Here is a 26,340-nt window from a genome sequence, read left to right on the forward strand (position 1 = left end):
AACTGAACCAGCTCTGCCTGGGAAGGGTGGGAGGGCTCCCCAGAGGAGGAGGCAGGTCAGGGGAGATGGCTGGTGGGGATCACCTGGGTTTATGGTCTGACTTTGGGGTGCAGGACAGAGAAAGCCACCCAGAGGTCTAGGGGGCCCATCCTCTGCTGCCCACAAGCAAGCCCTGGGCTGAGCTCCAGACCTGTCCCGGTGCCCAGCAGAGGGCCCGCCCAGTGGGTGTCTGGGGTGATGGTTGAGTGGTTGAATGGAGGAACCACAGGTAGAAAGAGAAGGTCTGGGGTGCAGGGCCCTGGGGCCTGGCTGAGAGTGGTCCCACCCAAGCGGCCGGTCCCACCCCAGCAGGCAGGAGGGCGGGGCGGGGCGGAGTGGGCGGTGGCCCCTCCCGGTTTCCTCCCGGGGCAGGGAGGCCAGACTCAGTCCCCGCCTGGTGTGCGCGCCATCAGCAGCATGAGGCGAGGGGCGAGGAGCCTCAAGGGCAGGGACGGGTCGGCGCCCACGCAGTGCGTCCAGGCCGAGTGCTTCGACCCGCTGGTCCGCAACTGCGTGGCCTGCAGGCTCCTCCGGACGCCCGAGCCTAGACCGGGTAAGAGTCGACCCGCTCTGACGGCCGGACCGCAGGCAGCGCTGGGCAGGGGAGGAGGGTCCTGCCACGGAGGCTCCCACCCTGCCGGGGCCGCAGGCACAGTCCCCACCTGGCCCAGGACGGGGGGAGGAGACGACAGGTTGACGGGGCGCTGTGGGCAGAGGGCCGATGGGGACCAGCCATCGCCGAGCGGCCCTCACCGTCCCCTCTCTCCTCCTCCCCTTGTCCGCCCCGCCCGGCTGTCCCTCCCCTCCTGGCCCAGCCTCGCCTCCCTCCGACCCTCCCCCTCTCCGGCCGTCCCTCCTCTCCGCCCCCTGCCCTCCCTCCCCGTCCCCTCCAGCAGCCGCGGGGAGCAGCCTGGCGCCTGGCACGGCTCTGCAGCCGGAGGAGTCGGTGGGCGCGGGGGTCGCCGAGGCCGAGGCCACGCTGCCGCTCCCCGCGCTACTCTTCGGCGCCCCCGCGGGGCTGGGGCTGGCGCTGGCCCTGGTGCTGGTGGGCCTGGTGAGCTGGCGGTGGCGGAGGCGGCGGCTCGGCGGGGTGGCTGCCCCCGAGGCCCCGGACGGAGACCAGGACGGTGAGTCCGTGTCTGGGGGAACCGAGAGTGTCACACCGAGTAGGGATGGGGCAGGCAGGGGAGACATGGCCTTGGGGATTGGGGCAGTGTGAAAGGGGTGGGGGGCTCTGAAGGGGGAGTCAGGGCTCTAGGGGCGAGGCAGACGGAGGGGGGAAAGCGCGAGCTCTGAGGATCCCAGGCTGAGCAGGGGGACAGTCCTGCCCGTCCAAGCGAGGGCCACAGCTGTGGCCTCCCAGACCCCTCTGAGGAAGGGGCACAGGCTGGGGAGCCAGGTCTGAGGAGGGGTCTGTCCTGCCCTCTCTGGGATGGCCATACTGGTTCCCACACTTCCTTTCCTTTCCGTCAGCACACCCCATTTTGCGCTCTCAGCACTTCCTGTCCTGAGGGCCAATCATGTGCCACCCCTCCCCACCCCTGCAGTGGGGCTTCATCGACCTATCTCTCAGTCAGAGGGCTGTCCCTCCAGAGAGGCTTCCAGAGCAGAGATAGGGGAGGGCTGTGACCCAATCCTGACCCTGCATTCCCCTCCACTAGAGGCCCTGGACAATGTCATCGTCGTCTCCCCTGGACTGCTTGATGCCAAAACTCCTGTCTGGCCTCCACCCAGAGAAGACCCAGATGCCACCCCACCTGCCCACAGTGTCCCTGTGCCAGCCACAGAGCTGGGCTCCACTGAGCTGGTGACCACCAAGACGGCTGGCCCTGAACAACAGTAGCGATGGAGGGGGCAGGAGGTGGCCCTTGCTCTCCCTGTGAATTTGGCTATTCACACCAGCACCCACCTGCCCATTTTCTGGGAGCCAGGCTGCTCCTTCACTAACCCTGCAGAACCACAGACACCACAGACCACAGGGTTCAGCTGGCATAGCATCATATGGCACGTTAGCATTTGGCTTAAAACCATACCATTTTTGGCAGCCCTCGAAGGTTGTGGCTGAGCTCCTGTGTTTTTGAGTGGTTAAGGCACTTTGAGTAGCAGGTTTTCCTTTTAGAGTGGGAAAGCCACCATTAAGCCAGAATGAATCTAGGTAAAGGACCAAGTGATATAGGATGCTTAATTTGTAGCTAGGTGTTATATTTTTTTTAATACTTGCTCTCTGAGCTGTTCTGCTTTTAACCTGATGCAAATGGCAGCAATGAGTAACCAACTGACAGGTTTGCTTTGGGATTTAGTACAAGATGATTTTTAGAAATAGCCTAGATTGTGCTGATTCTTGTGTATCTGTACCCTAGGGTCAACCTTGAGCTTGGCCCAATCTGCTAGGACCTATGATGCCATTTTCTCCCTGGAGGCAGCTTCCAGAGCCCAAGGCTTACACTTGGGAGGAAGTCTACAGCCTCTGGGGCTGGACTGCAAGCTCATGCTGAAGGCACACTGGCAGACATCTCCCTCAGAGATCACTGGGGTCCCAGTTGCCTCCAAGGCACACTCAGCTGTACGCAGGGCAGGGCTCAGGACCTACAGGAGGCTCCTTTGTACAGAGGCCAGGGCAGGCCTGTGGCCTTGAACCAGCTGGACCTGATGTCCCTTGAGCTCCCTTCTCTCTGTGGCCTGCCCTCCTCAAGCACTAGGCTCTGAGTGCTGGGGCCACTTGGCCGTACTGTGCCAGCCCCTGGAGTCACCCACCATCCCAGTGGAACTACTCCTCTGACAGCAGTGTCCCTTGTTTGGGGCCTGGAGTGAAGACCTTCTCTTTCAGTACTGGACCACACTGTACACTTGGTCAGCTGCTTCCTCTCCTGCTGGCTCTCCGACACAGGGTTAAAACCTCCTGACCTGGACTCTGCCCTGGACAGTGTCCTTGGAACTTGTCACGGCTTAGCACCCTTGGAAGGAGCACTGGACTGGGAGTCAGAAGATGGAGTTCTGGGTACCATTTTCTCCCACTGTAGGGCCTTGGACACGTTCTGTTCCATGCATGAGATGCTTTCTGCCTACCCTTTCCTGACCTGCCCATCAGAGCTGCCTGGCAGACACCTGCCCTTCCTGTCCACCCCTTTCCCAACTCAGAAGACAGCGGCCAGCAGCTTTGGAGCCCCCAAGATCTGGACACTCACATCGAGGTCTCTTCCTAGCTGTTCCCTCCCTGAGCCCATCTCAGATGCCCCTCCCCCCAGGCTGCCAGGTGGCTGGAGTGAGGTCAGGTGGCAGGCAGTAGGCAGGAAGGTGGGGGGCAGGCCCAGAAAGGGCCCAGCCATCCACTCCCCTCCATCTAAGGGTTGGGGGAGTATGAGCTGTTCCCAGCCACCCTTATCTCCCACTCCACCTTTTCCACCACAGCCAGGGGCGGCTGGGCCCTGGAGGCAAAACAAGTGGGTGAAACCCCTCTGGGGCCCAGACATGCAAAGCTCTGGCACCACTGGGTCCCGGCTGAACCTCTGGCTGGTATGCAGCTTCCCCTCTGGTCTCAGTTTCCTTTTCTGAAAAATGGGGGTTGGATACAAAGTTCTCCTCCCGGCCTATGGCCCTCAGAGGAGAAGGACTGGAAAGAAACTTAGGGAACCCTCACTTCCCCATTTTACAGATGAGGAAACTGAGGCCCAGAGAGGGAGGAGACTTGGCATCGTTGTCATCCAGCAAATAATAGAAGGAAAGTTCCTTGGGGAAGAACCAGGAGCAGAGGCCCAGGGAGAGGTGGGCAAGGAGGGGGTCAGTCTCCCCCAGCCCAGAAAAGGGCCCCACCTCCAAGGGACCTCTAGTCGCCAGCCTTCTGTCCTAGGTGTTGCTTTCCAAGGAGCCTTCATGAGGTCACTGCGTTTGATCTTCATGACAGCACTTGGAGGAGGGACGTGGGTGTTTGTGTTTGCTTTTAAAAAGCATTTTTTATTTGTAGACACTTTGGAAAGTTCTGGACAGTAATCCAGGGTGGAGTCTATGGAGAAATGACCCATAATCCAGTGAAGCCAGGCCCCTGAGGGGTGGGTTCTCCTACAGAATTGTAATCATTCTATACAGATAAAGCCAGCTCTTGACCATCGCATTTGGTGAGTCTTCTCTTGTTTTCAAACACTTCACAAACAAAGTTTTCGGCATTTGTAAAGTGTTCCACCTGAGCACTTGGTTATTTGGGGTTTTTACTACTGTAACTGAGGCAGGAGGGCCTCCTTGTACATAAAGCTTTGTCTGAGTCTCTGTTTCCCAGAAGGAGAGTCACTGCAACCAGAGGCCTTGAACTTTTTTAAGGTCCCTGTTGGTCGAATTGCTTTTCTGAAAATCTGGACCACTTGACGTCCACGGGCAGGGATTATATGGCCCATTTTGCAGATAGGAAGAAAGAGGCCCAGAGAGGTGAAGGGATCTGGCCCAAGATAAGCAGTGATGGAGCTGGGCTGGACCTAGGCTCCTGCCCCTGCCCCAGGCGCCTGTCTAGAAGGTCATTGGCCCAGGTGCCCTCCTTGGGAGTGACCACCTCCAGGGGTCGATTCCAGGCTTTCCTTGTCTTCATCACTACTCAAAGATTTCTCTCCCCAGCTGGTCTCTTTTTGCAGTAAGAGGGAGCCAAGATAGACTCTGGAAGAACTGCTTGTTGGGGTAGGAACCCAGGGAAGCAGCTCCCCACCCCCTTCCCCCTAGCCTGTGTTTCTGGCCAGTTTTTCCTGAAAGAGGGTCTGGTTTCCCCGAGGTCCCCAGGGCCCTGGCAGGTGGGGGCGGGCCTGGCTGAAGTCTCAGTTCCTCCTGGGGCTTCCTGCAGGCACCTTTCACTTCCTGTCCCGTTGCCCTGGGCTCTGGGCCCCAGGTGGGGGTGGGGAGGCCCAGCTGGGGAGGACAGGGAGGAAGGACGGGACCCCTTACCTCCCTCTGTCTCAGCAACCATGGCCCCTGCACAGCTCTTCCCTTTAGAAGCTGGTGGCATCTCTCTGGGCTTGTCTCCCCATCTTCAAAATGGAGCCTGAGGGCCAACCAGCTGTCCCAGATTAAAAAGGTCATATGGCAAGTAAGGTCTCCACCCAGGGACACAGATACTTCCTGCCCAGAGCTCCCAACCCTCAGGAATTCCCCCTGGGAAGTGAGTTTCCCAGAGCTGGTCTGAGGCTCTGGTCTCAGCAGTTACCACCCCGTCCCTCATCCATTTACTGCCCCATTGATCATACCAGATCCTGGACATGCCTGCTCTGTGCCAGGGCCATTCTGGGCAGAGCCTGGAGGGAGGTCAGCCTCAGGCCCTGCTGGTCATAATCCAATGGGAGAGACAGAGTGGGACACAATGAGAGGACAGGGTGATCCTTGCCAGGGCCCGGGGAATGCCCCAAGCAGGGAGGTGACCACTCCATCATCCAGGGAGTACTTGGAGAGTAGGAGGTATGCCCTGAGTCCTGCCCAGCTTTCTGGGGGAATGGAGCAGAGAAAGGGCATTCCTGGCCCAGGGAACTATGCAAAGGTGCAGAGGAGAGGGGGCAGGAGGACAGAGAAGCAGGAGGCAGGGGGAGGGGCTAGAGAGTTGGGCACCATGGCCTCTGAGTGCCAGATGAGTCTGTGTCAGAACCTTCCCTGTGACCGTGCCTGTCCCGTGGCACACAGGGCCATGCACCCTCAGGGGACCCAGTGCTCCTCTAGCCCCACTATTTGGTGTCTCACCCTTCCCTGTCCCCCCTGAGAGGCCACCAGACCCCTCTGGCACTCCTCTGGGCACAGGGTGGGAGCTCACTGCCATTTGCCCTGTCGTGGATGGCTCAGGCCAAATTCTTCCTCTCCCAGAGCTGACATGTGACTCTCTCCAGTCGGTGCTGGCCCCCAGCTGCCTGGTCCCCACCTGGAGCAGGGAGTAGGCGTGGGGGTGGGGGGGTGAGTGGGGGTAGGAACAACTGCCCAAGGTCACCCGGAGTGTCCGGGAGGATCCAGGAAGACACAGGTGTCGTGTTCTTGGCCGGCCCGTGCTCTTTCCCGGGACTCTGCAGGGCGGGGACGCTGCCCAGGGGACGCTTCAGGGGTCCCGGAGCCCAGAGGGCCTATGAGCATCTCCTCACTTCCTGAGCTACGCAGAATCTGGGATCCAGCCTCGGGCGTCCTGCCCGGATCCAGGACGGTGCCAGCGACCCGCCGGGGCAGGCGAAAGTCTACCTCCGCGGCTGCTGCGGTCAGCCCTGGCGGTGGCACCTTGACCGCCTGCCGCCTGGCGCCGGGAGGCGGGGCTGCGGGCCGGAGGGGGTGGGGCCAGGGCAAAGGAAAGGGGCGGAACCGAGGGTTGCAGGAAAGGGGCGGGGCCAGAGGCAAGGGGGAAGGAGGGGGTTGAAAGCCCAGCGGCGAGGAAGAAGGCAGGCACCGGGTGAGCGGCGGGACCAAGACCAAAGGTGCACTCGCCGAACTCTGGGTCTCCGCGGTCACGCGGGGTCCGCTACCTGATGCGCGTCCCGAACCAGGAGGGGCCCGGATGCAGGGCACGGCCCTGACTTCGGGGCACTGTGTGTGGGGGAGTGGGCGCAGGACGCCTCCCCCCGGGCTCTCGGCTGGAGCTGACTTCTGAGTTGTGTCCCAGGAACGCAGGGGCCGGCGGGGCAGGGCGGACCCGTCCCGGGTGGGCGAGCTGTGTGGCCTCCGCCGGGCTCTGTCCTCTCTGGGTCTGTTCCCGCGCTGCGGACTCAACGGCCAGCTCCGGAATGCACGTTCCCTGGGGCCTTTGGAGGGTCCTGAAGGGGGAGACCAATCGGGGTGGGTAATTCGGGCAGAGGGATTAGCTGTGACGTCTGGAGCGGGACTCCCCGAGGCAGGGAGAGGAGGGCCGGGGGACAGCGTACGTGGGGCAGTGGGCCCGGAAGCCGAGCCCCAGCTCCCAGCACCCCCCGCCCCATTCCGCGGCTCCCTCGCGACCTCAGGAGCCCGGGCGCTCCCTCCTTCCCACAAGCAGCTGGAGCCTGAGTCACGAGCTGCCTCTCAGGGAGACAAAGGAGCCGTGGGCCCTCCCCCCAGACCCCCTCCCGGTACTGGCATCGCATCTGCGCTAGCAGGGAGTCCATAGTCCCCTGGAGTCTGCTTCTTGGGCAACCCTCCATCATGGAGGAAATGGAAGCAAAATGGGCCTGGGAATGAGGCCTTTGAGGCTTGTGGATGGCACCCATGTGGGCAACCGCCATCTTCTCAGCACAGCTGGGGTGGGGACTCCCGCGAGGCCGCATGTACCTGGGTGTTTCTCAGTGGGGGGGACTATTGGCTTCTCCCTGCAACCCTGTGAAGAGGTGCTAGCAGCCCAACTTGCAGATGAGAAAACTGAGGCCTAGAAAGGTTGAATGGCCCTGTTAGAGCAGGAATTCCAACCCATGTTAGTCTGACTCCAAAATGAAGAATAGTAGGAACTCTCGGTGTGAGGGGCTAGCAAGGCATTCCAGGAAGCGGGAACAGCCTGTGGGCTCCTGTAGGAGTCAGGGCGGGTCAGGCATGGGGCAGGCATTGTGCCGGCATTGGTGCGCCGTCAGGGTGTAGGAACACTTCCCTGGGCTCTGGGCTGGGCTCCTCCAGCTGCTCACTCTGCACTGCACTGGCCAGAAGGTAGATTCGGGGCTCACAGTGCAGGTTCCAGGCCAGAACCTGGCCCTTCCTGGATGTGTGCCAGTCATAGAAAATCATTTCCCCTGTCTGGATCTAGAGTTTCTAGGAAATCCCAAATCCCCTAGCCCAGGGCTGGGCAGACTGGTCACCCACCATCTAAAATGGGGACAGTGAAGCCCAACACAGGCTTTCCCTAATGTCCATGACCTCTCAGGACTCTGAGGTTTGCATAGCAGAGCTGCGCCCCGGGAGAGAGCTCAACAGTGAGGGAAGAATGTGTGTGCACAGGGGCATCCACACTGACACGTGCATGTATACACATGCCCACGGTGCTGGGAAGGCCCTCATAGTCACGCCAGCCCCAGACAAACACACTCTCACTCACATTCGTGAGCACCTCAGACACCCGCACACTCAAGCTGCCAGCACTCAGCGCTGGGGGTGGGGCAGGTGCCCTTCAGGCGCAGAGACACTGCTCCTCTGCCCGCCCCACGGGGCTCGCTGCAGATGCCAGGGGTTATTTTAAGCCTGGATCAATGGACGATTTTTGGTGACATAGGCTTGGGGGGGCAGGCAGAGGAGACAAGGGGCAGGTGCTCTGGTGCCTTGCTGTGGAGAGAGACCCCACAGTCCAGGGAGGGCAGCCTGGGCATAGGGGTCACTCTTCAGCTGGGCTGATCCATCTCTCCATCCCCTTGCCCAGCACACGGCTGGGCACCTGGGGAGCAATGTCAGCTGAATGGATGGCCAGTTCCAGGGCCCAGCCAGTCAGCCGTGATCTGTCTTTGCATTTGCCCTTTTCTGCTCTCCCCTCCCTGCAAGGCTGTGTGTTCATAGGAGAGTGCACCTGGTAGATATGGACATCTACAGTTGCTGGCTGACTACTGAAGCAGACCGAGATGAGGAGGAAGCCATAGGTGTGGGGAGGAGCGGGGAGTTGGACATCAGTCCCCGGGGGCGGGGGTGGGGCTGGAATCCATCTCATTGGACAAATGGATATATGTATATATATATGCAAGACCTGATGGGAGTCAACATGAGACGGAAGCTGAGCAGAGCACCAATGATGCCAGGACAGTGGGGGCAAGAGAGGGGCCCAGGGAGGGGATGCAATCCAGGGGAGAGCACTGAGAGACTTGCTCTGGATCCAATAGAGTCGTCCTACCTGGGAAGAGGCCTCAGTCCCAGGGGTCAGAGACAAGCCTCTTTAAACCTAGTGCCCAGCAGGGAGTGGGAAAGGAGGGGAGAAGCAGCTGCCCTCAGAGCCCCAGGCACCTAGAGGGCATTTGGGCAGTGTGTGGTGGGGCATTGATACAAACCAGACAGTTTGTGCCATGGATTCCATTTCTAGGAATGCCCCCTAAGGAAGCAGAAGAGGATGCACCAGAAAATATAGCTACAAAGTTCTAAGCAGAAAGTTTGACAGCAGAAAGTAAACTAGAAAGCAGTTACAAAACAGTCTGTAAAGTGTGACATAGTTTAGCCTCAGTTGTCCCGGGTGATGGGATTAAAGCAATTTCATCTCATTCCTTTGCTCTTCTATTTTCTTTTTTTCTAAAATTGTAGTAAAGTCTTTTAATGAAGTAAGGTCTTCTGGGCTGGATCAGAAGAGCATTTGTGGGTGGAGGGGGCGGGGCTGGCTGTCTTTGGCCAGGGCACAGGAGTCACCCTGAGGGGGAAGGGCGTTTTAGGGAGGTCACTCCCCTTCTGTGCTAGCCCACTAATACCTGAAATTAGCCTGTCAGCCCCTCATCTCAGCAACAGAAAGACTTGATCCTCCTTTAAATGTAAATCCTTCTCTCTCTTCCTCCCTCCACCTTCTCCATTTTTATAAACTGATCCCAGTCGGTGAGTGAACGAAAGATGCAAAGGGGAACAGGAAGGACCCTAGGAGCCCAAATTCTTCATTTTATAAAAACTAGAGACTAGAGTCACTTCATTCATTCATTCAGCAGATATGGCGGAGGCCTCCGCTGTGTGAGGTCACGCGGGGTGAACTGGCCGCCCAGTCCTTGCCCTCCTGGTGTACCCATCTGGACAGTGGGAAGCACCATATTGACCCCTGCCTCCTGGAAGGGGCTATTATGAATCTCCCCAGGAAGAGTTTTTGATGTTAAGATGAGGAGTTGAGACAGAGAGAAGCAAGGCGCCGCGGCTGGATCACATTCCCGTTACATCCAACTTGGAGAACAAGAGGGAGCCGTGCTCCGGACCTGGCCTCTCCTTGTCCCTGGGCTAGAGAAGGGACCCGACGGTCCCGCGAGGGGCAGGGTCGTCTGTCCGCCAATGGCCTCGCCCCAGGCCTAGCCCCGCCCCCCTCACCAGAGGCCAGGACTACCCCAATCTCCCCCTCACCCGGGTGGCAAAGAGATCCCGGGAGGGCGCCCGCCAGGCCATGCCCATCACCGTAGATGTGGGGACACCCCAGGACCCCAGCCCGGCGTCCAGGAGGTTCTGGGACAGGGCGCGCGCCCCAGGGTTAACGCTGCGTCCCAGGCGGCGCAGAGAGGACTCATGCTTGGCCCTCTGCGGCGGCTCTGCGTGGGGTTTCCTTCCCACTTGACAGACGGGAAAATCCAGGCGCAGAGAGGGGAAAGGGTCTGCCTCATGTCACACCTCTGTCTCGATAAGAACTGACGGAGGGGACGGGAAGGAGGCGGTGGAGGTTGGGGGGCTGCTCTGTTCTCTGTGTGCGCGCCAGTGAAACAGGGGCGCGCCGGTGGCGGGCCCGATGTCCGAAGTAACAGTCCCGAGGGCTGTAAGCTGAACCCCGCAGAGCGCCTGGTTCCGAGGAATGTTTGGGGAGGCTTTCGGGGAGGGGCCCCGGTGGGGCGCCCCGGCTGTGCGAGCCCTGCGGCGCCCCCTCCCTCCCGTAGCCGCGGCCGCGCTCCTCCCCCGGCTCTGCCTCCCTCCTGCCCGCCCTCTTCCCTCGCTCCCTCCCGCCCGAGCCCGCGCGGAGCCCGAGCCGCAGCCAGAGCGCGGGCAGCGCGGAGCCGGCGGCGGGAAGACCTCGGTGTCGGCTAGGCCCGGGAACCGCACTCCCGCCGGGCCGGGGAGAGGCTGGGGACCGGGCGCAGGCGAGGACACACCGCCCGGCCCGCGGGGACACCCAGGGCGCGGACGGGCCGGCTCAGGTCCGAGGGGAGCCCCGGCGGGGGACGCGCCCACCGGAGGTGCAGCCCCCAGAGCTCTCGGCCGAGCCCACCCGGGTCTGGGGTCCTCGGAGGAGGCTGACGGCCGAGGAGGCGTCCGCCGGGAGCCAGCGCCCGGGCGACGGGGCCAGCGCGATCCCTGAGGGCGCGGAGGAGCCGGCCGGGCCCCAGGCGGGAGGGAGCCGGGCGCGCCGCCATGCGCGGGGCGCTGTAGCCGAAGGCGCGGGCCCGATGGAGCGGGCCGGGGCGCGGAGGCTGCGGGGCGGCCGCGGCCCGCCGGGGCTCCGGCTCGCGCTCGGGCTGGCGCTGCTGCTGGCGCGGCTGCCGTCGGGCCGCGCGGGGGCCCCTGAGGCACAGGAACCCGCAACACCCCGTACGGCGGCCCCGGCCGGCGGCGACCGCTGCCGAGGCTACTACGACGTGATGGGCCAGTGGGACCCGCCCTTCAACTGCAGCTCGGGCGCCTACAGCTTCTGCTGCGGCACGTGCGGCTACCGCTTCTGCTGCCACGACGGGCCGCGGCGCCTCGACCAGAGCCGCTGCTCCAACTACGACACTCCGGCCTGGGTGCAGACCGGCCGGCCGCCCGCGCGTGCTCGCGACGCCGCCGCGCCCCGGGACCCCGGCCGCGAGCGCAGCCACACGGCCGTCTACGCCGTGTGCGGGGTCGCCGCGCTGCTCGTGCTGGCCGGTATCGGGGCGCGCTTGGGCCTGGAGAGGGCGCACAGCCCGCGCGCGCGGCGCACCGTGACCAGGTGAGCGCGCGCCGGCCGGGCCCGGGGCGGGGATCTCCGCCCGCCCAGCCTGGACAGCCCTGCTGCCCGGTGGGCGCCCCCTCGCGACCCTTCATCCTTCCCGCCCCTCTCGAAACTCTGGTCCCCCCTCAGCAGTCGCCTCCTGGTTTTTCCTCTGTCTCCACGTCTGTGTCTACCCCCACCTCCCACTTCACGGAGGGAGACTCTGTCTCTCCTTGACCTTCCGGCGGAGATGGGTGCTGGGCCGCCCTCCCCCGCAGCTCCCGGAGTGGGCAGGGAGGGCTGATCGTCCCTGGACAGAGGGCACAAGGTCTGCGCCCAGGAGAGGGGGCCTGGGGCCAGCCCCACTAGCACGGGTTGGGTGGCGTGGGCTGACACAGTGTTGGCGTCTTGGGCCGGAAGGAAGGGAAAGGAAGGGGCATTTTCTGGAGCTCTCTCCCCTCCTGCTTCTCTCCCCACTTTTCTCTCCCTCCTTCCACCTCACTTCCCACCCCGCCATAGCTGTGACTCAGGCCTGACCTTCTTTCCTTGGGGTTTCAGAAGGCCTCCCCCACTCACTCCACTCAATACCCACCCCCACCACCAACCCCATGAAGGACAGATTCTCCCCCTGGGCAGGAAGGGGCCTGAAGGGGGGGGGGGGTCACAGATTCGTTGTTGCTGAGGCCAGGACAGGTGCTAGCTGAGTTCTGAGAGCTTTGTGTGCAGTGAGGTCTATAGGACCCAGTGTCCCTTCCTCAGCTGTGATGCGGACTTGGATTCTGTGTCCTGACCCTGGAACCCTTACTCACACCTCCACACTCCCATGCCCCAGCCACCTCTCTGCCCTGTGCCCTGCGCCCTCCTCACTCACCCAGGTTCTTGCTCCCTTGGCCGTCTGGGCTGCTGACACGGTGTGCGACAGGCTGGTATTTAGGAAGTGACAGTAGAGAGATGTCCCCATGCCGGGGTGGGCCAGGTGGATGCTTCCCCCTCCTAGACCTCAGGGTCAGGTGATGAGGGCTTCCTTGGCAGTCCGCAGCACCTCTTGCCCCCTTTCCCCCACCACTTAGCCCACCCCCTCTCAGACTCTGGTAGGGCAGAACTGGGGCTGGAACCCTGGCCTCAGCTACTGTGCTGCCTCCACGATGTGGAGGCTCTCAGCCTGGGTCCTGCATGCTGCAGGGGCAGGGCCTAGGCCTCCTGGGCTTGCAGCCCCTCATGCTGGGCGAGGGGGAGAGGACAGGGCGTGTCCTCGACCAGGGTGGGGCAGCAGGAGCTGAGGGCCACAATGGTGTAGAGGGGGTGGCTGGGGCAGCCTGGCTGACATGTTCACCTAGAACCCACTTCATCCTCAGGGGACAGAGAAGCAGGTCTGGTTATGCCTCAGGAAGAGCTGGCCCACCCCTGATGTGCTGTGTGGCCTGGACCAATCCTTTCCCCTCTCAGGGTTTCAGGCTCCCATGTGCCCTGATTTCCTTTTCTCCTCTGGGGAGACCTGGAGCCCCACTCGAGCTCATGTATAGGTGTATTCTGAACCCCTGCCCTCCCCCAAAACCTCAAATTTAATTCTGCCATGTCAAGGTTGATGGTCAAGGAAAGCTTCTCTGAGGGCTTAGAGGGGAGCTGGAGTCTGTCCCTGGAGAAATTTTTTTTTTTTTTGTGAGGAAGATCAGCCCTGAGCTAACATCCATGCCAATCCTCCTCTTTTTGCTGAGGAAGACTGGCCCGGAGCTAACATCTATTGCCAATCCTCCTCCCTTTTTTCTCCCTTTCTCCCCAAAGCCCCAGTAGATAGTTGTATGTCATAGTTGCACATCCTTCTAGTTGCTGTATGTGGGATACCACCTCAGCATGGCTGGACAAGCAGTGCGTCGGTGTGCCCCCGGGATCCCAACCCGGGCCGCCAGTAGCGGAGCACGAGCACGTAACCACTAAGCCATGGGGCCGGCCCCTCTGGAGAAATTTTTGCAAAGGCCGGGAGGCATGGAAATTACTCAGGTGTTTGGGAGAGCTGGCTGGTGGGTGCTTGCCAGAGATGAGACCACAGGAGCAGGCAGCTGCGGAGTGGGCAGGGCATGGAGGGTCAGCTCAGGTGGACACTAGGAGGCTTTCAGACCCTGCCACACTGCACCCAACCCACGCCCACCCCAGGTGTCCCACCTCCAGTGTCCTTCATGAACCAGCCATTTGAGGGCCCGGTCCCAAAAGGAGTGTCAGACAGAGCTAGGAGAAAATCATGGGTTTGGGGCACTGAAGGCAGCTGGGCTGAAGGCTGGGTCTGGCTGTCTGTGGGGCAGGCTCAGTCAGACGCTGTCACAGCTGGGTGAGGGCTGGGTGTCCTGGTAGCCAGGGAGGTGGCTGCCCAAGGTCACACAGCCTTTGGTGCTGGGCTGCTACTAGGAAGTCTCTTGGCTCCCTCCTCCCCTCTTCTGTCTGTCCTCCCTGCCTGTGCTGGCAGCCATGTCCCAGGACCCAGCAGAAGCCTCTGCTGCAGGAGGGGAGTTAGGTAGGCAGATAAAGAAAGCTTCCTGGAGGAGGAGGAGGGATTCTGGTGGGGTTTGAAGAATGAGTAGGAGTTATGGGAGGAAAGGATGTTGTCAGCAGAAGGAGCAGCACAAGCAAGGTTCAGGAGCCTGAGAAGCTCACAGAGCATGTGTTGGAGAGGACACTCCACTTGGAGGGTCCAGGAGAGTGGACTCCAGGAAGGGGAGAGGCAGGAGCCTTTGGAAAACAAGGTGGCCCTAGTTACATGTGACCCCATTAGAGTTTCCTGACCTGCTCTGGGAAATAGCCAGGTTGGGGCCACAGGTTGTGCTTGGCAGGGGAAACTAGATGTGTGAGGTCAATCACAGGGGAGAAGGGAGGCCCAGAGAGGTTGAAAGAGCTGCCCAGGGCCACACAGCAAGATTGTGGTGGCCTTTGATGAGGAGGGCCTTGGCAGATGGGAGAGCAGGAGACTGGGAGGGCTGCTTCTCACCACTCTTTCCCCACAGGACACTGACAGAACTTCTGAAGCAGCCAGGCCCCCAGGAGCCACTGCCTCCGCCTCTGGGCCCCCCTCTGGGGAGCTGTGTCCAGGTGCAGATGGGTGACAGCCTTCCCCGGGGCTCCCCCCACAACAGCACAGGTGAGTGGCTGCTGGGCGGGCATTTGTTGATCTACAGCACGGGGTCCCCCAGGTCTGACTTGGGCCTGGGAGCTGGGGAAGGTGTCCTGAGGAGTAAGAGTTGGTCACCTCGGCGGGGGAGTGGAGGCTGTTTCCCAAGGGGAAATGAGCTGCCCACCTCTGCAGGTGTGCAAGTAGGGGCTGGGTAAGCAGGTCAGCTTCCCTTGGTGGAGAGGGACCCTCCGAGGGGTCTTGCAACCTCTAGCCTCAGGAACTCTGTCAGGAAGTCTCCAGATTCAGAGATCTCTGGCTCAGGCTGTGGTACTAGGCTCTGGCTCCGAGCCCTGGGGTCTGCCTGGCCTCCTGTGCATGGAGGAGCTTCCAGGATGGAGCCTCACTCTTGGCCTCTTGCTGGCCAGGCAGGCTTGACAGCAAGCCTCCTCCATCTCCACGGAAAGCAGGTCCTGGGTCAAGCGGCAAACATGCAGGCGAGCCATGGTCCATTGGGTTAGCACCCACTCAGGGCTGGCAGCTAGTGTTCATGTTATTCTGAGCCAGGCCCTGGCCCAGGCGCTGGAGCTTCTGCCATGAAGACAGGTTCTGCGCTCAGTCTCGCCCAAACGGCCATCCCACAAGTTCCCATTGAACTGCAGTTGGGGAGACGGCTGCGAAGAGGTGGTGCAGGTGCAGGGCGTCCTCCGGTCGGCGGGCCGAGTCTCATCTTACGTCCCCCTTCCCACCTCCAGACAAGAAACGCCCCAACAACGCGCCGCTGGGGTCGGCGACACCCGGACCCCCGCGCGGCCCCCGGCTGCAGGGCGGCGGCAGCATGACGCTGCAGCCCGACTACGCCAAGTACGCCACCCTCAAGGCCGCCGCGCTCAAGGCCGCAGGTGAGTGGCCGGGTTTGTGCCTGAAGCGCCGCGTCCACTGCACCCTAGGTATCCACGTTCCTAGACTGCAAGGCTCCGGGGTCCCAGTTCTGAGTTCCAAAGTTCCCAGCCCGGCGGGTCAGCGCTCCAGCCAGCTTCTGTATCGCGCCTTGCAGCCAACCGGCTCCCAAACCTCGGCCGTACCGCACGCCTGACCAGGCGCCTGGCTGGGACTCCACTGCGCCGCCAGAGCCCAGGGCGCCGAAAGCCGGGTCTCCCGCGGCCTGTCCCCGCCCTGTCCTGACTCGCGGGCGCTGAGGCCCCGCCCCTGAGACCTGGCCTCGCCCACCTGTGGGGGCAGGCGCTGGGGCCCTGCCCCGACTTCCGCCCCGCCCAGTCCCCGCCTCCCGTGGCCTGACCACGCCCCGACTCGCCCCGCCCTGTCCCCCGCAGAGGCCTCCCCGCAGGACTTCTACCAGCGGTTCCCCGCGATCGAGCCCGCCCCAGTGACCCTCCCGGCACCGGCCCCGCGGCCTCCTGAGGACTTGTCAGCGCTGCTCAACGCCTGCCCCTGGGCCCCGCCGGGCTACGCGCCCCCTGCCGGCCCCGCCCCGTCGGGCCACTACAAGGGCTGGACCGCTGGCCGCCCGGCCCGGCCCGGCCCCCGCGGCCGCCTGGCGGCTCAGGCCTGCCACGCGCCCCGGCACCAGTTCAGCGTGGAGAAGCTGCCCGAAGGCTTCAGCCCGCAGCCCCCCGGCCTTTACAGCAGCGCGGGCCGCGGACCCCGGCACCTGAGCACCAACAGCAAAGCGGAGGTCACCGTGTGAAGACGGGGCCGCTGGTTCTCCCGAGGCATCGCATCGCTGGGAGCCCTCGTCTGCCGGGAGTCGCCATCGGGTCGGTCGAGGGGCCCAGGCCACGGGCCTGGCGGGGGCCTGGGAGGGGCGCCGGCCGCGGAAGGCTAGCTCTTCCATCTGCCCAAAGTGGACTGGGGGCCTTGGAGCCTGCAGGGCTAAGAAGGGGCCCACTGGGTAAGGCCAGTGGTTCTGTTCTGGGGGCACCCCCAGGCCGGAGTTCCTCGTGTAAATACACCCTTTCCTGTGGCTCCCACCCCAGAGAATAAAAGAGCCCCAGCTTGGCTCTGAGAGGCGCTGATGGCGGAGGCATTGGTCATTGACTGGACAGACGGCAGTGTGGGCAGAGGGCACAGCATGTGCAAGAGCAGAGGACTGCTCCTGGGAGCTGGCAGGCCTGTTCTGGGAGCCAGGAAGAAGTGGCTGGAGAGGGTGATCAGGGCTGAATGCCAGACTTAATGTCCATAGCAGTGGGAGCCATGGGAGAGGGGGCAGTTAGGCTCCAGTCACCTTGAGGCTCAGGCACAGGGGAGAGGGCTATTTGAACCCTGAGGCCCCCTGGAAGGTCAATGCCCCTTACTGGAGGTGAGCCCCCTCCAGCTGGTCACCGGCTCTACAGCTTGAGTTGGCTTGAGCCTGGCTGATCCTCATTGACATAGTTTGGCCCTGAGCCGGCCCCTGGTCTGCAGGCCACTTGGCCAGCTTGGCCTAGGGCCACCCCCCTAATGGGTGTGGGCAGTGGGCCGGGCAGACAGCTGGTGCTCAGGATGGGGGAGCCTCCTCCCAGTAGCTGCTCTGGGGGAAAAGGGGATGGGGAGGCTGACCCAGAGCCTTGGCAGTGCCCGCACCAGGGTGCTCACACCACACAGGGTTGGCACTGCCAGCTCCCAGTGGCAGCTCCTTTCCTGCCAGGCAGGCTCCCAATGCCTGGCTGTGGCCCAGGGCATTGCCAGCAGCCTGCATGCATCAGGTTCCTCTGTGCCAGGTACTGCTGGGGAGGTTGAGGGCTGGGCTGTGCCCCTCGTTGACAACAAAGCCACCCAGCTGGGCCTCAATTGCTCTGTGTACCCTAGGTATGGTATACTGTTTTAATAACCATGGCCACCATTTGTTGCTGTTTTTTTCCATTTAATCCTCACAAAAACCCAGGGGTGTGTGGCTTTACAGATGATGACACTGAGGTTTTGAGACCTAAGAAACTTGCCAAGGCCACCCAGCTGACCCCAGTTTAGGACTGTATTCTGCCACCCCTGTGACTCTGATGGTGGAATGGCAGGCAGCTAGGGGAGAAAGGAAAGTTATGAACATGTGTGTTGGCAGGGAGGGGCCCCTGCTCCCAGGCTGCAGGCAGTATCAGACCCTCCTCCTGCTGGCTGGGCTGCCCTGAGTCCCTCAAACTCACCAGCTCTTCACCTGTAGGAGGGTCCACCTCCCTGTGTCTTAAGGAAACCAAGGGCCAGAAGCCCACAGTTCTGCCTGCAGTGAGGGCCCCCATGGCTTGTAGGGGAGACAGCCCTCACACCCTCAACCCAGGGTGGGGGGAGGGTGCTCCCAGGGCCCATCCCGCAGCTGTGTAGATCCGGGGGAGGCGGGGGTGGGTGCTGAGTCATGGAGCCTGCCAAGACACACAAAAGAATCAGGTTCCTGGATACACTGGCCACTCACAGCCACCCACCCTGGTGACGCAGGCCCCCGCTGGGCTGTGCCAGGAGGTAGGTGCAACCTCTCTGCTCATTCTCACTCCCAAGGGTCCTGGATCTCCATCCCAGGGAGCCAGGCTGAGGCCATGGGCGTGACCACCTCGGGGAATGCTGCTGTAATAACTGGACAGGGACCAGCTGCAGCTGGGCCCCTCCTGGCTGCTCTGGCCCTGTGGCCTGCTGTCACTGCCCTTTAAAGGGAGTGGCTCAGATGCTAAAGGGACTCACCCATTTCTCAGCTGGGCGGGAACATGCACTTCAGCCCCCAGGCTCATTCCCACGTGGCACTCCTGAGCACCTCTCTACAAGGCCCAGCACCCTCCCATCCCCACTCCTGTGGTCTGGCCCTCACCAGCCTCACAAGGCACTCACCGTAAACTGGCACTTCATGTGTGTTGAATCATTCAAACCGGTCAACAAACCTATGGGGACTCTAGTCAAAGGCAGGGATTGTCATCCCCATTCTGCACACGTGGAAGTGGAGGCTGAGGTGACATCCTGTCTAAGGTGATCCACCTGGGAAGTCCAGAAGCTGGACTTGGATGTGACTTTGGCACCAGTGAGTCTCCTCAGAGGCTCCCTGCCTCCAGGGAGGATGGTGACACTAAGGGGCAGTGCACTCGATAGGGAAGAAATGGATCTCTGAGGGTGAACACAGAAGAGCTTAGCACCGCAAATCCCAGAGAACTGCCTCTGTCACCCAAACAACCAGCTCCACGTACTGGCTACGGGGACCTCTGACCCCAGCAAAACCAACAGCCCTTTTATCCCAGGCCCTGTCCCAGCCCCGGACTGTGTGCCAGGCAGCCGGCGCTGGAAGGAAGGGGCCAGGTTGCGAGGGCAAGCAGGGATCTGAGTGCAGCCCCCAGGGGCCTCTCAGAGGAGAGGGAAGGCTGTCCTCAGTCCCTGACCCACTGGAGGCCAAGCCATGCAGCCACCTGGCAAGTTACCACAGCAGTCACACTACAGACCCTAACACACCTCACGCTGGGTGGTACCAATCTGTGTTTATTGAATAACCTACATCTGGGACACAGTGAATGATTCCACATCAAAGAAGCCAGAGGCGTGTATCCCCCTTTTCAGTGAAAACCCACCCCCTCCCACCCCTAAACAATGACGAGAAAAGGCACAGTATATACACATGACACAGGGCTGGCTCACCAGATGGGCAGGGGCCATAAATTACAGTGAGGGGGAGGGGCAGCAGAAAGAAAACGAGTGAGGTCCAAGCTGTGTTTCCGCCAGCACTCAGCATCAGGGGAGCCCCTGCTGTGTGCAACCCCCACCCCCTGGGGTGGGGGCCCTGCCCACTCTCTGTCCCAACCAGCCTGAGTGGGTGAGAAGCACAGGAAGGGAGGGAGGGCAGCCCCTTTCAGTCTCCCAGCAGGCTCTGGGGTCCCAGGCAATCCTCAGCCCCAAGAGAAATGGCCTCAGGGGAGGCACTGAGCCAGGGGATCCAGAAAACTGGGACCACTTTTCCTCCCAGGCCCCCCATCAAGGCAGGGGGCCTCATTCCTAGTGCCCACCTTGGGCAACCTTGTGCCCACCCTGAAAAAGGGCTTCTCACTGGGGAGGGGTTGGGGGCTGGTCCCTGCCACTCCAGCTTATTTTCAGGTCAAGAATTAGGGATAAAAATAGACTATGGAGGTAGGAGTTGGGGTGGGAGGGAACTGAGGACCCACGCTGAAGGCCCCTGGTCCCCAGTCCCAGCGGGTGGCTTCATCTCTCCCAGCCCCCTGGGCCTACCCTGAGCTTGGGCTGACATCCCAGGGGGGCGGGGGAGTGGGAAGGAACAGGACAATTAAATAAGATACCATTTATTTTTTAAAAAATTAAAAAATAATGCCGACATTATTTCATCCATTCCCAGGCCTGCCCCCTGCTTCCCACCCGCCTCCCCAGGGCTGGGCTCCTCTCCTTCCCTAGCTGTCCTGTGTAATAAAGAGAAAACAATGCACTGGCTTTGTCAGGCACAGGGGAGGGGACGCAGACCCAGGGAGAGAAATAAAGATGCCACAGCAACTTAGCCCTGCAGCACGGCAAACCCAAGCACACGCATATAAAAACATTCGTATAAAAAGTGGGGGGGGCATGCTGGGCACAGTGCCAAGGGTGAAGCGCTCTAGTGCCCAGAGACCGATGTCCCTCAGAGGGAAAGCCTGATAAAAAACAAGGAAGCAGGAAAAGGGGGAGAGACATTCAAAGGAGAGAAAACCTTGGAGGGCTGGAGGCAGAGGTTGGGCAGCTTGGCAGCTCCCCCTGCTGCTTTCAAGTCAGGGTACCCCCAATTCCTGCCCCACCTGTCTTTCCTCTCTCAGGCCCACCGTGCCCTGCACCACGGGCATCTATCCACAGCACTTTAAGGGGCTCTGCTCAGGGGCCCACTGGCCTGAGATGGTCCAAAAGCCTCGGCAGGCAACAGCTCAGAAGATAAGGCTCATGCCACAGCTCCCAAAGGGAAGAGGGAGAGAGAGACTGAGAGACAGAGGGAGGAGGGGGAGAGAGGCTGCGAGAGAGGGAGGCAGTGGGCTGAGGCGGGCAGAGCCCAGTTGTCAGGAGGCGGCGATGGCAGTGCCGCCCCCCAGCTTGACAATCATCTGCTGGCAGTCGTTGCAGGAGCGACGGTCGCCCACCTTCTCCAGGGTACGGGCTGCCTCGGCCAGCAGCACTGCCCGCTGGCCCGGGGAGGAGAGGAAGGAGAGGGGAAGGTGGCGGCAGGCCAGCAGGATGGCGGTGGCCCGCTCTCGCTGGCCGGGCCAGGTGTCCACCTCTCCTGTGGGAATGATGAGATACAGGTAGGAACTAGCTGCTGAGGGCCCGCTAGGCTGCAGGTGCTGTTCCAGGGGCTTGATGTGGACTCATTTATTTAATCCTCACACCCACCCAGGGAGATAGGTGCTAATGTCCTCCCAAGTTCACAGACGAGAGGACATGAACTTGGCTGCATCACAAGGCTACTGCTCTGCAGTGGGAGCTGAGATGCAGTCTGGCTCTGGGGCCCACGCTTCTACCCCGGCTCCTGCACTGGGACAACATCCCCAGCCCTCTCCTCCCCACTCCTGAGGCTGGACCCACAACCACCCGACCAACGCCCACCCCCAGCCCTGCAACACACCAAATTAGGCCTTGGACATTTTATTCTCACACCACCTCTGAGAACACTGCAGATGTGGACACACACTGCAGCTCCACCGAGGTAAGTGCTGGGCTGGGCTCCTCCCCTGCTCAGGCAGGGCCCCCACCAGGACTTCGAGCTGGGGTGCTGGCGCACTTACCATGCTTGGTGTTCTGAGCAGTGCGCCGCCGCAAGCTGTGCTCCAGCAGCTGGTGGGTGCGGGTGGGGCTGGCTCCTGCCATCAGGCGCACGGTGGCTTCATGCAGGAACACCTGGGGAGGTGCGGGCAGGACGCAGTCAAGCCCTGGGTCCTCACCGCCTGTGCCCCAGGAGGTACCTCTCCCTGCGGCATCTCGTCTGCACCTGATGACACCTTCTCCTCTCCACGCTAACCTGCACTGCTCACCCCTTGAAAGCAACCTCTGTTGTCCTTACTCTGACCCCCGATACAAGCCAGAAACCTGGGAGAGGGGCAGGAGCAGGGAACACAGCACAGGCCACCTGGCGGGGGCAGGAGCGAGACAGCGAGCTGAGGAGGCAGAGGGCTGCTTCCCTCTGCTGGTGAGGAGCGCCAACACGCCCTCTGGGGTCAGAAGACAAGTACTGGGGTGAAGCCTCAGGTCCTGGGAGGCTGCCCGGTGAAAGGCGGCAGCTCTTCTGTAAATATGAGTCCCTAGTGGGTGAGGGGCCAGGCCTAGGTCTTGAATTTCTTAAAATCTCAAGGCGCTTTTATACCTTAATATCGCAGGCTGTGGGGAGGGCCCGGAAGAGTTTCAGCAGGGGAGGGGCAGGATGGAAACGGTGTTTCAAGAGGCCTTTGATGCCAGCCGCCCCGAGCAGACAGAGTGCTGCCAAGAGCCTTGGGGCACACTTCCTCTTTGCCACAGTGAGGGGTAGTTCTCTGATGGTTATGTTTTGTCTGCTGTGTCTGTCCTGGCTCGCTGCACACAGTGGCTACAGTGTAACCCTGTGAGGGTCCCACAGCACCCTAGGGTGAGGGCAGCCTCTCTCTGAGCTCTTCTCCTTTTTCGTGCCCTTCCAAACACAGCCCTTCCCCTTCACTGACACTTCTGGCCACTCACTTGAATTGGAAAATAATTCAGGCAAAAATATGTCAATTATATTACTCTAGCATAAAAGTAAAACAAACAAGAAAATGATTTGAGTCTAGTAAGCCCAGTTATTAACTGCCCTCAGAGACTCATCTCAGATCCCATGGCCATCGCCAAGGGGATGTTATGTAGAAAGCGTCATGCAGCACACCGAAGCTCCCAGTGGCTCAGAAAAATGATTAAATGCAGTTCTAAGGAGAGTCTATCACTCTGACACCAGTTATGAAAGCCAGAGTGGAGCTCCCTTGTGTCCCCCCAACCCCACTCCAGACAGGGCCAGGAGCCCCTCCTTGCTCCCACTGCCCTCGGAGCCTGTCCCCTCCCAGCCTTTGACTGGTGAGGTGCATCCATGCTGGTCTCTCTCTCTGTGGGCCGTGTGGCCTGCTCACCACCACGCTCCAAGGCTGGGCACATGGCAGGTCCTCAACCACCATGAGCTAAACAAAGGGACACATGCACCCAGCCCAGTGACTGACAGGTCACCCAGCTGACCCAGAGGCCAGCTCCACAACCCCGCATGGGTGCCGGGCCTCACCTTGCGGTAGGCTGGGCGGAAGCTGTGGGCTAGCCTGCGCAGGCTCCCCAGGTCCCGCTGGAAGCCAGCCAGCTCAGCACCTGACGCGTGGTAGGTCTCGCCCAGGGCCTGGCTGGCTCCTGCCTGCTTTTGCCAGAGTGCTGTCCGCAGCGACAGTAGCAGGTCACAGGTCAGCAGCTGGACCACCTATGGGGTGAGCCACGAGGGAGGAGACAGGTGATGGGCCTGTTGCTGGGGCAGGGAGCCCAGCACCTACCAGGCCCTCCCCAGCCCAACCCTCGGCAGCCCTGGGAGTGGAGAGCTGATGAGGCAACCTGGAAAACACTCCACAGAGAGCAGGAGAACAGATGAAGGGCAAACTTGGGCTCCCAGCATCCAGTCCTTTCCATGGCCCCAAGTGGGAGACCTGTTCTCCCCCTTCTGCAGGTGAGGTGTCCCTCTCAGAGAGGGACAGAGCTTGTGTAGGGACACAAGTGGTAGGGCAGGAATAAACCTTCATGGGTCTGCCAGGAAAGCACAGGTTCCTCCCACCTCATGGGAGCCCCCCCATGGCTCGCCTGAAGATTGATACCCAAAAGGTGCCAAGGCCCTGCCGCTCCAGTAGAATCAAGAAGCCTGAAGTGGCAGCATAGGCTGGAGATGGGGGGCGTGGGGGAAGGGAGGGAGGCTTGGCTCTCTTCAACATACGGCAGCCAAGGCTCAGCCTGAGTGGCCTCTGGGGTGGGGGAGACAGAAGCCCAAGAAGGCAGAACCACAGAGCAGTTAATGCTTAGATTTAGACCCACTGACCTGGATCAATCGTGGTTGTCACTGATTAGCTATATGACCCTGGCACACGACTGAACCTCTCTGAGCCTCAGTTTCTTTATCCACAAAATGGGTACCCAGGGCTGTTGTGAGCATAACATGAGGGCACTGGGCGTGGGCACCACGCCTGGTCCCTGGAAGCACTCAGTCAATGGTGGCCACTATTAGACATGGATGTCCCACGAGCACGGGCCTCACACTCTGCACAGCACCCACGAGGCTGGACTGCCTGCCTGGCTCTGGAGGCCCATGGGCACCAGGCAGCAGTGAGAGTGAGGAGACAGCCGAGTCCTTTTTGAGATAAGTCACATGTGGCCCTCAGGTTCAGACTGACTCCCCCAGGCCATTCCTCATCTCACCCAGCCTGGCTTTCCCCTTCTCCAGGCTGCTGGACCTGGGGAGGTCACAGTGCTGCCCCAGACCCCACCCTGGACCCTGCCCCGGGACTGCTCAGTGCCCTGACCCTTGGCTACACTGTTTTCTGGCTGCTGACAGCCTCAAAGGGACACGGATGAGGCCCCCTGCTCAAACAAAAGTTCTAAGTTTTCTTGGCACTTCTAAGCGGTGAAGCACTGGCGGAGCCCCTCTGGGTAGGGGGAGCAGCCTGGGGCTGGATTCTGCCCTCTGAAGGCCTCCAGGCCCCACGGAGTCTCCCTTTTCTAGGCCCACTCTCCCACACAGAACTGCCACCCAGGAATCCCAGCCCCAAGGGTGCCCGCGGCCTCTTGTTCCCCAGACTCAGCTGCAACTGTTCTCTTATGAAGACAAATACTACGAGAGACCAGCAGAAGAAAGGCACAAAGTGAGATGTGGCCCACCACAGGCCTTTGGTCTTGGGCCCTTTCTGCACACTGCCTGTCCTGTAGGGCTGGCGCGCTGTCCTGGGTTCACCTGTGTCCAGGGCCACTGACGACCTCTAGCCAGAAGTGCCAGCCTAGCCACCTGGGACCAAACCCCAGTGAGGAGCTCAGAGTCTGACCCTCCAGGATATACCTCGCCTTCCCTTTCTGGAGTGAAACCGTGCTCCTCCTAGGTGAGCAGACGACGCTGCCCTTCCAGCTGCATGCACCCCCACCTCCCTTCTCCCAGGATGGCCATGCTTTGTACCAACAGTGACAGCAGAGCCCTCTAACAAGGCATGGGTGGGCAGTCGCTCGAGGGCTGGGCAGGCCTCTGTGATGCACTGTGGAAACATTGCACGGGTACAGCCAGAACATGCAATGCAACTACAATGCACCACAGCTGCCCGCCAGGAGGTGTGCGGCCAGCCACAGAGGCACCCAGGGCGGCCAGTCGGCTCGGGGCATGTGTGCGCAAGGGGGCAGGGGCCCACTCCAAGCCTGGCCTGAAGGAGCCTGGGGAGCCATGCAAGCTCCCTGGAGCAAATGCAGAGCCCTTGAGGGGAAGAAATACCAGCTGCAGTTCACCTGGGCTGACAGAGCTGAGGGCCAGCAGGATCTGGGAGTCAGGGAGCCTAGGAAAGGTACACGTGGAAACACGTTTGCGCCAAGGACTAAAAAGGGAGCCCACCTGGGCTAGCGGGCTACGTTTTGGGGAAGGGGGCTGCTAGCCTGGTTTCTGTCTCTCAGGAAGCCTCACAGGCTGGATAAGTTCAAGGCAGGCTGGAGTGTTCTCAGCCACCAGAGCTGAGCACCTCCCTGAGGGGCCAGGTAAGCCCCACTCACGTGATTGAGGGCAGGGTCGCAGGTGGCCCCGCTGACATTGAGGCTGCTCCACAGGTGGCCGCTGGCCCTCTCACAGTGGCAGAAGGAACTCTGCTGCCCATCCGCCTTCCCAGAGAGAGAGGCGTGCATGGCTCTGCAGGTGTGGAAGACGGCCTTCAACAGGGGGCTCCTGGGTGGTGAGAGGGAGGCAGGAGGTCAGTGCGTGTCACCTGGTGGCATGAGAGGGAGCCCAAGCTGGTGACCACCAAACCCCACACTGCGGTGACACATGAGTGTTGACTCAAATGCTGCCATGATGGTTCCAGGTCCCCAGTTCCAGATCTGAAATGCCAGCCCTGAGTGAAGGTGGGCCCTCCACTCCTACAGGACTTCCTTCATTCTAGGAGCCCCAGGAACAAGTCAAGACCCTACCCACAGGCGCTCACTCTCCAGTGAAGGAGTCAGATAATAAAGGCCTCAAACACTGAATACACAATGCCAGGCAGGGGAAGCGCCATGAAGGAAAGTCAAGCAGAGGAAGGGGGTGACATTTTATAAAGGATGGTCAAGGATGACCTCTCTGGAAAGGTGACATTTGGGCAGAGACCTGAAGGAACTAGGGGAGTGAGCCATGTGAATTTCTAGGGAGGAGGGCTCCAGGCAAAGGAGCAGCATGTGCTAAGGTCCTGGGTGTCTAAGGCATGTGAGACTATCCAGGAGCGAGCATGGCTGGAGAGGAGGAAGCAAGGAAGAACAATCTGCAGGGTCATTCATGGCCATGCAGGTCCCTTCCCAGTCTAGCCATGGCCCGTCTCCCGTCTCTCTGACCCAGCTTCAGGCAACCAGAGCTCATCTCCTCTCCCCTCCTCACTCCTGTGCCTCTGCTGACGTGGGTGCCTTTACCTGAAATACCCTTTCTCACTCATCTCCTGAGACTTGTTCCACTGCTGAGCCCCCTGGTCCACCTTCTCCTGTCCTGTCCACTCCATTTCCTGCTCCCTACAAGCCTCCTTTCGCTGCCCACTGTGTCAGGCCC

At 61.1% G+C, this 26,340-nt stretch overlaps 3 protein-coding genes across 5 annotated transcripts in view; 2 read left to right on the top strand and 1 right to left on the bottom strand.

Annotated features, from left to right (window-relative positions):
* Positions 1-431: 431 nt before the first annotated feature.
* Positions 432-4,147, top strand: TNFRSF13C (TNF receptor superfamily member 13C). Of its 3 annotated transcripts, none has more exons than XM_014793261.2 (3): positions 432-592; positions 933-1,166; positions 1,701-4,147. In XM_014793261.2, exons 1-3 carry the CDS (start codon positions 457-459, stop codon positions 1,880-1,882), a joined length of 552 nt encoding a protein of 183 aa, XP_014648747.2. In that variant the 5' UTR covers positions 432-456; the 3' UTR covers positions 1,883-4,147. The 3 variants fall into 3 exon arrangements, with proteins under 3 accessions (XP_014648747.2, XP_087304966.1, XP_087304967.1); XM_087448840.1 differs by having other exon boundaries at positions 442-592; positions 855-1,166; XM_087448841.1 differs by having other exon boundaries at positions 442-592; positions 936-1,166.
* A 5,134-nt stretch (positions 4,148-9,281) lies between these two features.
* On the top strand, positions 9,282-16,671 carry SHISA8 (shisa family member 8). Its single transcript, XM_087448842.1, has 4 exons — positions 9,282-11,554; positions 14,530-14,663; positions 15,389-15,535; positions 15,968-16,671. The coding sequence occupies exons 1-4, from the start codon at positions 11,031-11,033 to the stop codon at positions 16,339-16,341; spliced, it is 1,179 nt and encodes a 392-aa protein (XP_087304968.1). The 5' UTR covers positions 9,282-11,030; the 3' UTR covers positions 16,342-16,671.
* A 2,384-nt stretch (positions 16,672-19,055) lies between these two features.
* Positions 19,056-26,340, bottom strand: part of SREBF2 (sterol regulatory element binding transcription factor 2) — a 60,911-nt gene continuing 53,626 nt past the window's right edge. The window contains exons 16-19 of the mRNA XM_004437918.3: positions 25,326-25,494; positions 22,834-23,019; positions 21,347-21,458; positions 19,056-20,844 (exon numbers count right to left, since the gene is read on the bottom strand). Coding sequence (XP_004437975.1) covers positions 20,624-20,844; positions 21,347-21,458; positions 22,834-23,019; positions 25,326-25,494 — 688 coding nt within the window. The 3' untranslated portion in view covers positions 19,056-20,623. The remainder of the gene's footprint in view (positions 20,845-21,346; positions 21,459-22,833; positions 23,020-25,325; positions 25,495-26,340) is intronic.

Source organism: Ceratotherium simum, chromosome 25 (assembly GCF_057802395.1).
Source record: "Ceratotherium simum simum isolate JZ-2026a chromosome 25, ASM5780239v1, whole genome shotgun sequence".
Classification (NCBI taxonomy): domain Eukaryota; kingdom Metazoa; phylum Chordata; class Mammalia; order Perissodactyla; family Rhinocerotidae; genus Ceratotherium; species Ceratotherium simum.